Source organism: Pollicipes pollicipes, unplaced genomic scaffold (genome assembly GCF_011947565.3).
Source record: "Pollicipes pollicipes isolate AB1234 unplaced genomic scaffold, Ppol_2.1 Scaffold_4002;HRSCAF=4701_pilon_pilon_pilon, whole genome shotgun sequence".
NCBI lineage: Eukaryota > Metazoa > Arthropoda > Thecostraca > Pollicipedomorpha > Pollicipedidae > Pollicipes > Pollicipes pollicipes.
In genome coordinates this window covers 13,141,162-13,151,721 of record NW_023596420.1, presented here as the reverse complement: position 1 = coordinate 13,151,721, position 10,560 = coordinate 13,141,162, and the positions used below count along the sequence as shown (strand labels likewise).

The 10,560-nt window shown below is 58.4% G+C and overlaps 1 protein-coding gene across 1 annotated transcript; it reads right to left on the bottom strand.

Annotated features, from left to right (window-relative positions):
- Positions 1 to 1,490: 1,490 nt before the first annotated feature.
- On the bottom strand, positions 1,491 to 7,941 carry LOC119094633 (verprolin). The gene is made up of 5 exons (XM_037217730.1): positions 7,821 to 7,941; positions 7,228 to 7,366; positions 6,715 to 6,891; positions 6,143 to 6,231; positions 1,491 to 4,087 (listed from the first exon to the last, which is right to left on the bottom strand). The coding sequence occupies exons 1-5, from the start codon at positions 7,908 to 7,910 to the stop codon at positions 3,944 to 3,946; spliced, it is 639 nt and encodes a 212-aa protein (XP_037073625.1). The 5' UTR covers positions 7,911 to 7,941; the 3' UTR covers positions 1,491 to 3,943.
- Positions 7,942 to 10,560: the final 2,619 nt, after the last annotated feature.

Sequence of the window (10,560 nt, the reverse complement as noted above, 5' to 3'; positions counted from 1 at the left end):
ATATATATATATATATATATATATGCATTCGTATATAAGTAAGGCGCGGAGCAACCAAGGAAGGGTTCTGATCTCGCACCACAGACGATGTCAACACTGTACGAACTGTCTCGCGATTTTCAACATTTTGTGGTGAGAAGGGAACTCCGTAATGGACGGCGTTAGCCTGGTGTTTGTCATGGCAGGTTGATGGAAAGCTTTATCAAAAAAGCACGAAAAAATTTAAACGTTTTGCCCTCATTGGGATTTCATGTCACAGCTCCACATTTTTTGGCGAGGGGGGGAGAGTTATCTTCAAAGAATTTCAGTATGGTTTTCCTGTTTTAATCAGAACTGCGCGTTGCTATCTGTCTATTCAGCGTTTGGGGTGATGTGGCAACCAGTCAGGTCGTCTCGGGACATTGGCGATTACAGCAGCCCTGCTCCCCCTCCCAAAGAACAGAACCCTGCTGGTAGGGTGTTGAATGGTGTTAGTATGACATTTAACCTTACATGTAGGGACATTGAACCATATTAGTGGAGGTTTTGCCATCTATTAGGAGGGGTATTGAATCCTGTTAGTTGAGGTATCAAAATCTATTGAACATGACATCCTGTTAGTAGGGATATTACCAACTGGCGCAGATCTGCTAACCACACCAACATACTTAAATACATGCCCTCAATTTGTATGCAAGTTCCGGGATTCCGGGAAGGGGTGGAGCGGTAGGCAGGTATATACCTCCATCCATCCAGGGTGTGCTTAATGGTACCACCATATTCTGGACATCACTTCTGGGCCCCACTACGGGCTGTTATCCTCGATTCAGCTGCATCTATATCGGCTTCCGGCCAAACCCCATTTACTTGTGATACCGAAAAGGCTCTTCGCACCCACGGGTCTGCCTTGGGCCGCCACCGCCGCTGCCACCTTGACCCGACCGGCGCTGGGGCCAGCACGGCGTCCGGGTCGGCCCAGCAGCGACCCGTTCGGGCCCCGTCCCGCCGCCAGCCGCGGCGTGTTTACAGAAGGCGGCGGCCGTGGCAGGCTTTTAACGGCGGCGCTGGCGGGCTGCCCGGCTCCGCGTCAGCTCGAGTTCGACCAGCTCCACGGCGCCGTTTGAGACGCGTCCGCCGCCACCGCCGCTGCCGTGACTCGCCTTTTTAATGTTGTGACTTCTGCGGTCTTCGCTGCACCTAAAGGCTGCTCGAAGGCAACGGGGTCTTTGACAAGCTCTGTCATACCATAAAAGGCTGAATAAGTGGGAGGGTTAACGTGGCACCCAAACTGCCGCCAGGCCTATTCCAGCCCACTGCCGCCAGGTCATTGCGACCCCGGTGTAAACACGCCGGCCAGCTCAATACTTGGACGCAGCCGTCTCGCGAAATACTCGCCATCCCTCACTCGCGGTCGGAACGTGACAACCTCGCCACGCAGGCGGCTGGCGCCCAGCGCACTGGACTGGCTGGTGCCGACACGCGCACGCGACCGACACGCTCGCAAACGACCATTCTGGCAGCGGTCGGCACCGAGCTGTTTATTGGCCAGACACGCCGGTGGCGATCGTCACAAGAAACCGATCACCGAAATCGCTGTACTGCCGTCTCCGAGTCCACACGCAGGCGGCCACGGCACCGGAGCGTCCGACCACGCGGCACGCGGTACCCGAGGTCTCACCGACCATCCGCCGGGGGTCGCACCAGCCCGGCGCGGGCAGGCGACCAAGGCGACGCCGCCACCGCGGAGGTGGTCGGGAGGCCTCCAGGTCATCCTCAGTCCCCCGCTTGCGGCGGTGCAGCGGCACACGCATCATGCGCACGCCTCGTCTGCCGACGCGGTCGCGCTCCACGTCGGGCTGGCCCCGTGGCGCGATGCGCCCGTGCTAATGCATGTGATCGTTTGCCAGTTCACAGACAGGCGCGACGGACGCCTGACGCTTGCCAAGAAACCAAACCAATACAGGAGAAACTGAGTTCACGACCACCGCGCCTCAGGCGGCGCGGATAATATCGACCACTAGAACAGGTACAAAAATAAATACAAAAGCGTACAGAGGTGTCAGATTAGTGACTACTTCTTCGCGTGAACGGTGACACGGGGTCGGCACGTGGCGCGGAGGCTGGTCTCCATTTCATGGGGCGCACGGCACATCTGCACGTGGCGCGTACAGCAGCGCACGCAGCCACTCAGCGGCCCCTCCGGGGCGCTCGCTACCCAGACGCTTCAGGCACCCCTCAACACAGTCTGCGGCTCGTTCTAGCCCACCAGCGGCGCACAGACAGTACAAATCGCTTCAGTATTCCTCGGTCATTTGAGACGCCATTCACGCGCTGCCGGAGTGGGGCACGCAGAGCACATTGGCGGCGGTCGGTGCCGCTGGCCGTCCCCAGCGTCAGGAGCCTCGTGGTCTGGGAGCGAACAGGGAGAGTCCGGCCCACAACACCACGGCAGAGGCGGCGACAGGGCGCAACGTCCCACACAGAGCACATTGGCGGCGGTCGGTGCCGCTGGCCGTCCCCAGCGTCAGGAGCCTCGTGGTCTGGGAGCGAACAGGGAGAGTCCGGCCCACAGCACCACGGCAGAGGCGGCGACAGGGCGCAACGTCCCACCTCCCCACCGTCAACCACGTTCACATTGATGCGCACATCATACGCAAAAGATGCCCACATAATGCCTCTCACCAGGTGTCAGTGCGCTCATCACACTCTAGCATCAACAATGCCGGCCATCAGTTTAGCTGAAACTAGCAAGAACGGTTTCTCAATGAGGTTTTGGTTTAAAGGAATGATTCACCTTCACGGGCCACCGCACAAGGACAAAACCATCATCCCCGCCGGAGCATGGTCATGTTAACGCTTTAGTTAGAAACGTCGAAATTTTAGATAGCAGCGCTAAAAGTATCACATCTTTACAGGAACGACGCGGCCTTGTCGAGTCACGCCGCGCGCAGCGTCACGTCCAGTCGATCCACGGCCGGCAGCGGCGGCTAGCGCGGCGCGGCCGACCAACGGCCTAGCCAGCCGTTGGGGACACCTCCCAGCCATGCCACGGCATTTTAAGTAACCCGCCGATTCGCGGAATTCAAGCTCGACAAGAACGCTAGGCCTCAATGCAGTTGTGGTTGTGGATATCTCATTGTGTATAACGAACCAACTATCCGAATTCAAAGCACCAAACTGGTGTGAAACATTCCCTTTGAAACTGAACTGAAAAGCCTTCCTTACGGCCTTCCTCGACAGCAAATCATGCATGCCTCCGGGCCGGCATGACTGCGGCCCGACCAGGACCTGACGCGCCGGCCAGCCGGCGCGTCCGGGACCCGGAGCGCCTCTGTCCGTCCCGCCGGAGGGGAGCACGCCCAGTCGGCCCGCACGATCCGTGCGAACGCATCGACCATGTCGACGCATGGTGCCGCCACCGCCGAACGGCGGGCCACGCCGCCGAGGATTCACTGACTGACTAGCCACTCCAAAGGTTATATACGCCGCTCTTTGGCAAGTGGTAGCTACCTGGCTGTGATCAGCTCGCGTCGCGCGCTGCGCCGACGCCAGTATGCACACGTGCCAGCCCCGGTCACGGCCGTAGGTGACCGGCGACGTTCCGGCAGAGCTGACGGCGGCCCTCGCGACAGGCGCAGACACTACGGACCGGACAGGGCACATCGGCCTCGCAGTCACGTCCAGGCTACAGGCGGCCTGGAAGCGGTTCTGGATACAGTTGTTGCTGCCTACAGCTGGGGCGAGTCGCGATTTTGAGCTCATTGGAGACCTCGCCGGTTCCGTGTGACACCTCGTGCCTTCGACGAATTCCGGGAGTGAAGCGTCTGGAAAACAGAAAGCGAGTGCCATTGGCGAGCCCAGAATCACGACTCAGGAACCGCTATAGATAGACTCGTAAAGCGCGGCGCGGTCGGCCGCGCCGTCTCATGGCCGCTTTCTCTGACACAGGTTGCTCCATAGCCCGTCAGATGGCAGGACTTTCGGCTTCGGGCCCCGGACGCATCTCGGGCGGCGCCGCCGTGTTGTTTCGCGCGTAGGCGCTTCGCACGCCCAACTTGCGCATCCAGGACATGATGCGAGGCAGCGTGATGTTGTACTTCCGGGACGCCTGGACAGAAGAGACAACGCCGTTAGACAACGGGACACTACGCGTGACGGTGTATGAAGTCATCCGCTGACCTGCGGCCCGTTTCTGCCGGCACCCTGGCACCAAAAGTCGGTACTACCTGTCGGCCCAGATATTTGCACTGGCTGAGAAGTGATGCTGGTAAGAGTGACTGCTATGAGCTGGATTCCACCTCAATGAACTACCCGCTGAAAAGAAATGCTGAAATTGCATACGACGCAGAATTAGCAGCGATATCCAGAAGAGCATCCGATTTTACCCATCGTGCCACCGCAAGGAAGGGATATCAGCCTTTGATTAAACATCCAAATGAGGTCACACAACGCACCACGGCGAGACATCACAAAGGTATTTGGACATAAGTACACCAACAAGGCAACATCTATCACCACAGCGCAGCACCGGAGCAGTCGGCGGCATTGGGTGTTGCTGATACGGGGACAATCGCGCAGGAAACAGGTTGCCCGTGCGTGCGTGGAGCAATGTAGTGCCCAATCCGTTCACATTCGCCACGCGCCACTGCTCACGAAGCGCACACCAGAGCCGCGTCGTCAAACGCCCTCCGCAGCGGCGACCCATAACGTCACATGTAAGCGCTTCACAGCAGTTTCTACGCTTTGGGGTGCTGTCGCTAGTGCTTGTCGTAATCACATGTGACGTCAAAGTCTACAAACCAACGAAACATGGCAGAAGCTTTATCATGGAACATCCGCTCAGATAATGCATGTCCCGGATGGACAAGTCGGTCCCGAGCCTAGCAGGCCCGCGCGCTGTCTGTCACGTGCGTCTATGGGAGTCTCGCCAGACAGCTCGCCCCAATCCCCCTCCTGACCGACGGGGGGACGCCGGCCCGCGCGCTGTCTGTCACGTGCATCTACGCGAGTCTCGCCAGACAGCTCGCCCCAATCCCCCTCCTGACCGACGGGGGGACGCCGGCCCGCGCGCTGTCTGTCACGTGCATCTACGCGAGTCTCGCCAGACAGCTCGCCCCAATTCCCCTCCTGACCGACGGCGAGACGCCGGCCCGCGCGCTGTCTGTCACGTGCGTCTATGGGAGTCTCGCCAGACAGCTCGCCCCAATCCCCCTCCTGACCGACAGGGGGACGCCGGCCCGCGCGCTGTCTGTCACGTGCGTCTACGGGAGTCTCGCCAGACAGTTCGCCCCAATCCCCCTCCTGACCGGCGGGGGACGCCGGCCCGGAGCGGCGTGACGAGCAAAGGGAGCGCGCCATGCAGGGGACGGAGAGCACGGCGGACTGGGGCCGGCACGCCACCGACAGGTGAGGGGGGGGGGGGGGCAGCTAGCAGGGACGGGCTCCGCACGCGCCTACGATCACGAGAACAGCACCGGCCGGGGACATAGGTAAAACCGCCCACCGATTCGATGGTTTCTCCCCGACGCATTGCTTGCTTATTTCACAACAGGGGCCAACCCGCCGTACCGCCCGATCGGAAAGTGGAGACAGACTAGGGAGCGGCATGCCATGTACCATTCGGCACTGATTTCAGCCACTACAACCCAGCCGCGTCACGCCATCCTGTTAGCCAATTAGATGGGGAATATTGCCAAATATATTTTGAACATTGGGCGCTCAGGGCAAGGACAGCCCGACGCATCTGCCTCAATAACAGTTTAACCATCCTGGGACTGAAACCACATCCCTGCTCTTTGTGTTTAAGGATTGCGCTCGGGTTCCTTGACAATGGCGCATCTGGTACGCGTGCCGAATTGAAAGGGGCGTCACCCCGACGGCCTCTGCCGCACAAGGAGCAGAAGGGCATGAACCATGAAGGTCATCACGGGCCACGCAGGGTCATTAAGTCATGACGCTCGCTGCACACCACATGCCGCAACACTGATACAAAACAGCAAAATACTTAGGCGCTTACACAAGACACCTGATTCGTGGGACATGACTTGATTATCACGAACTATGCTCGCACCAGCGCCCGATCTGGCTCTGGCGTTCAAAACAACCCACGCACAACGGAACCAAGCCCAAAATGAGGCCCATCTCCTGCCGAAGTGAGCCTTACCTTGGAGGCGGTGATAGTGCCGGCGCCGATCTCGTCCAGAGCGCTCCGCATCTCGACGCTCATGGCGGCACCGCGAGGCTTCCGTTTACCTGCACCGAACAGCGCCCGTCAGCGCGGCAGGTAACCGCAGGCCCCAAGCAGGCAACAGCGAGCCCCCAGCAGGTGACCGCGGGCCCGCAGCAGGCGACTGCGGGCCTCCAGCAGGCGACCGCGAGTCCCCAGCACCCGGGGAAAACCACTGACTACATTCTCTTCGCATGACGGCCTTACCAGGATCAATGAACCAAACGCCGAGCACGAGCTGGAACCAGACGCGACACGGAAGCCCCGCGCCCGTGCCAGGAACACCTCGCGCCAGCACAACGGGAGAGTACACCAAACAGCGCCGCAAAACCAGCCCGTCACAATGAGCCCACGATCAGTGCTCTCAAAATGCCCTCATCCGCCACCCCTGAGGTCAGAGGGCCAGCCCAGCAGCCGATGCATCCGCTTCGACGCCACCCAGTCCGGGGTGCGGCAGGGCTGCCATGCCCCGGCCCACCGCAAGCTCCAGCTGGGCCGGCGCCGCTCACCGGCCATGCCGACGCGTCCGCGCGCCTTCACGCCCGTGCGGCGCATGTTGAGGTACAGCGTCGGGATGGGGATGTCGTACTGGATGGACGCCTCGGCCACGGTCGCCTCGCCGCTCGAGATGCGTTGCAGGGCCGCGCGCACGTGCGGGGAGTCGGACGTGTTGCGTTTGGAGCAGCCTGCGGCACGGGCGAGACATGTGACGGGACGCCGCGACTTCGCCAGCTGGCGGCATGTCCATTCACTCCAGTCCGGCGGTGGCGACAGGTGTCGCGGCCGATGTCGCTTGACAGAACTGAAGCCGGGCTCCGTGCCCACCAAAAGGAGCGTTCGTGCGCGCGCTTCGAGCTGACGACGCTGACGATCGATCCCGTGAGTCAGCGCTGAATCGGTAAGTCTGACGGACCGACACCCCCTCCACGCCTGCGGACCATGACGCTGCCCTGTGACCACGACAGCCCCATCACCCACGAAGAGCGCGCGATCGGGTCAACACTAGAGGCGACATCACGCACCCTGCATCTGAAAGGGTATCTCGGCGGCGGGCGGCACGGGCGGCTCGCAGAGGGGCAGCGGCATGGGCGGCGGCTCGGACGGCGGACTGTCCACGGAGAGCGCCAGCATGCCGCTCACGTCCAGCGGGTCCGGCGGCACCTGGCGGCGGCGCCCACCCGTCAGCTGACGCACACGGCCCGCACGGCTGCGGCCGCCGCACACGCTGCGGGGAAGCACAGCCGTGGGGGAGTGAGTGCTGAGCTGGAGCTGGAGCTGGAGCTGGAGTTCAATGGGAAACGATTTTGATGAAAAACGACATGATTCAAACAGGCATACGAACCTATTAACAGGTTAACATTTCACAGAAACAAGAAACCATCCATCACTAGCAGCACCAACACCACTGTGTGACAATACCACCAAGCTGCACCCGTTCTGCAGCAAGAGGCGACGCAACAGCTCCACGCATGCGAAGTAAGATCCGAACACTCATCCACCGCACAACGCCGCCTCCGGAGCTCCGCCGACTTGACCGGCGCGGACGGCGTACTGAGCCGGGAGCACCGCTTGCTCCTCCCTCCTCAGTGGCGCCGCGGGGGGCGTCCAACCGCACCTGTTGCGGGACGGGCGGCGAGGGCGGCGGTAGCGCCGTCGGCCGCGGCGGGCCCGGACTGTCGCGCGAGTCGGCGCGGCTCGCCACCATCGAGCTGGGACCGTCACCCCACTCGCTGCGCAGCCCCAGTACCGAGCTGGGCGCGTCGGCCAGCTCGGCGCGGCAGCGCGCCAGCGCGCCGGCGCCCTCCGCCCACTCGGGCCGGCCGAGCAGCACCGCCGGCCCGGCCGGCCAGTCGGCGCGGCCGCCGAACGGCGCGCCGGCCGCGCTGGCGGCGGCGCCCCACTCGGCCGGCGCCGCGGAGCCCGGCTGGTCCCGCCAGCGGGCGCGGCTCTCGAGCGCAGCGGCGGCGGCGGTCGCCTGGCGCGAGGGCCGCCGCTCGGACGCGCCTTCTGGCTCCTCGTCCGAGCTGCTCTCGCCGTCAGCCTTGACCAGGCCACGGATCTGCAGCCGCTCTGCCGCCTGCCGGCAGGCGCGTCCGTCACGTCACCGGTCACGACCAGGTCACAGGGCGGCTGGGGCGCACGACGGGTCACGGCCAGGTCGCAGGGGGGGCTGGGGGATACAGAGATTTACAACAGAGCGCCCTTCTATACACGAACGTCTACTTCCGATTCATTATTATCCCATCTGAATTCACGTCATTCTATTTCTTTATTCTATGGTAGTCAGTTGTAGTTAAGTTCTAATTTCAGTTGTTTATCTATTATATCTTTACTTGTTCACTATATCATTTTCATCTTGCAATACACTGTCTCACACATTTGATCCCAATCACATCGGCACAATCATACCATAAACATTTCCACCGCGACTGAAATGACAAATGCCACGCTAGAGCCAGAGCAGCACGCCAGATCTGCCCGGGAGTACGTGCGGTACCTCTGCGACCAAGCCCCGACATCCCCTGGCGGCGGGCGAGGCCGGCGGCGCGGCCCGCGGCCGGCGCCGACGCACCTTCAGCAGCGACTCGAGCCGCGTCTGGTCGATGGTGGCCTCGCCGCAGTACATGAACTCGATCAGGGTGCGCATCTCCGCCTCCGAGATGTCGCTCAGCATCACGATAGGCGTCTCCTTCGCAGGGATCTTCTGCGGGGCGGGCGGCGTGCTGTGAGCGGGGACACACGCCCTCCCCAGGCGAAGCAGTGACGCTGGCTAATGTGTGACTGTGACTGTTCGATATGGTGATGGTCGAGCTGCTGGTGATGGTCAAGTTCATGAAACCGCCCAAATGGGGGAGACATAGTTAAAGTTTTGATTTCACCATCAAACAGATCTGATTGGCTGTGAAGCAGCATTCTAGAAACAAAACAGCACACATTTTTCACAAGCTTCTACACCACAGCTACTACATCAACATGTCACCTTACCTGTAACGTTTTCTCGAAATAGGTGCTGCAAGACGCAAGTACGACGCGGTGGAGCTGAAACACTTCACCGTCACAGGCCACCATGACGTCACTAAAGAGATGGGACTTAAGAGCCTTCAACAGGTACTTGTCCCAGTTTTGTTTATACTTGTTCCATTTTAGTGAGAACTGTTGCGTCGAGCCCATGATGAGACTGACGCTAAAGCAGTGTCACTCCACTGAAAAAGACACAAATTTGTATGAGACTTCAACCTGGCCGAAGCTTCTCAAAAGCAACGTGCTGCCTACTGTCTCATTCCATGATGCAGTAATGGTGCTGCCATGGCATGAATGTTCTGAGAATAGTTAGTACAAGGCAGGTGATGGTAATTTTCAAGTAATTTCAACAGATATGGATGTTATGTTGAAGTCTGCTAGCCCTTCCCATATATCTCACGTCATACTAGTTCAGAAAACACAGGTATCACCAGTGCATGCATTGAACACTGTCATCATTCATGGACCAAATTCCACAAGCAACAACTTTGTGCTGTTGAAAAGCACTTTTTGGAGCAAAACCCTGAAGAGGTGCATGTTAATCTGGCACAACAAGACACTGCAAACACTGTGACAGTAACACTGCAATGCAATCATTTTTCTGAACTCTGAAAATTGTGAATCAGGATAAATATGCAATTCTTAACATTGTTGAATGGAACATATGAAAAAACATACATGGGACAACAAGATGTGTTGACCCTGGATTAAAAAGTACAATACCAGATGCCATTTTCTATGCACCCAACAGTAACTTTGTGCCATAATATACATATCTGGAATAAAATGGCTGAAATTGTTACTGCAAAATATATCCTGGCACTGCATAAGAGTTTTGCAGTGCAGCTATGCATTTTTGTCCACACAACAAGTTGGCACCCTTTTCTGCTCATTGTCTTTAAAACATTCCCACATTTTTTTGTCACATAAACATGGTGAGCCAATGCTCGTTATGTGTGAATAACATGAGCAGTGCATTTTTTCTTCCAGGCTCTTACTGTCTTAAGAGCTCAATATCTCATTTTTAATTGATATTTCAAAACCTCCAAAATAACCAGACACTAAAAGCTCACTATCTTTGCCTACAAAGCACTTTTGACAAGGTACAGGAGCCCCTAAATTGTGGTCACGGGGGCTTAAAGCACCCTAATTAAAGCACCTTCACTGCAAAAATGCTTACCCCAAAGAGGCAAACCAGGCATAAATCACACAGCCTGAAGCTTTATGAATGGTCACCACCAATTTCTGAACACAGAGGACCAATGTTTGAAGAAACTATGATGTTGCTTACATAATTGCAATAAATAATCAAAAGCCAACTAAAATAGTTCCAA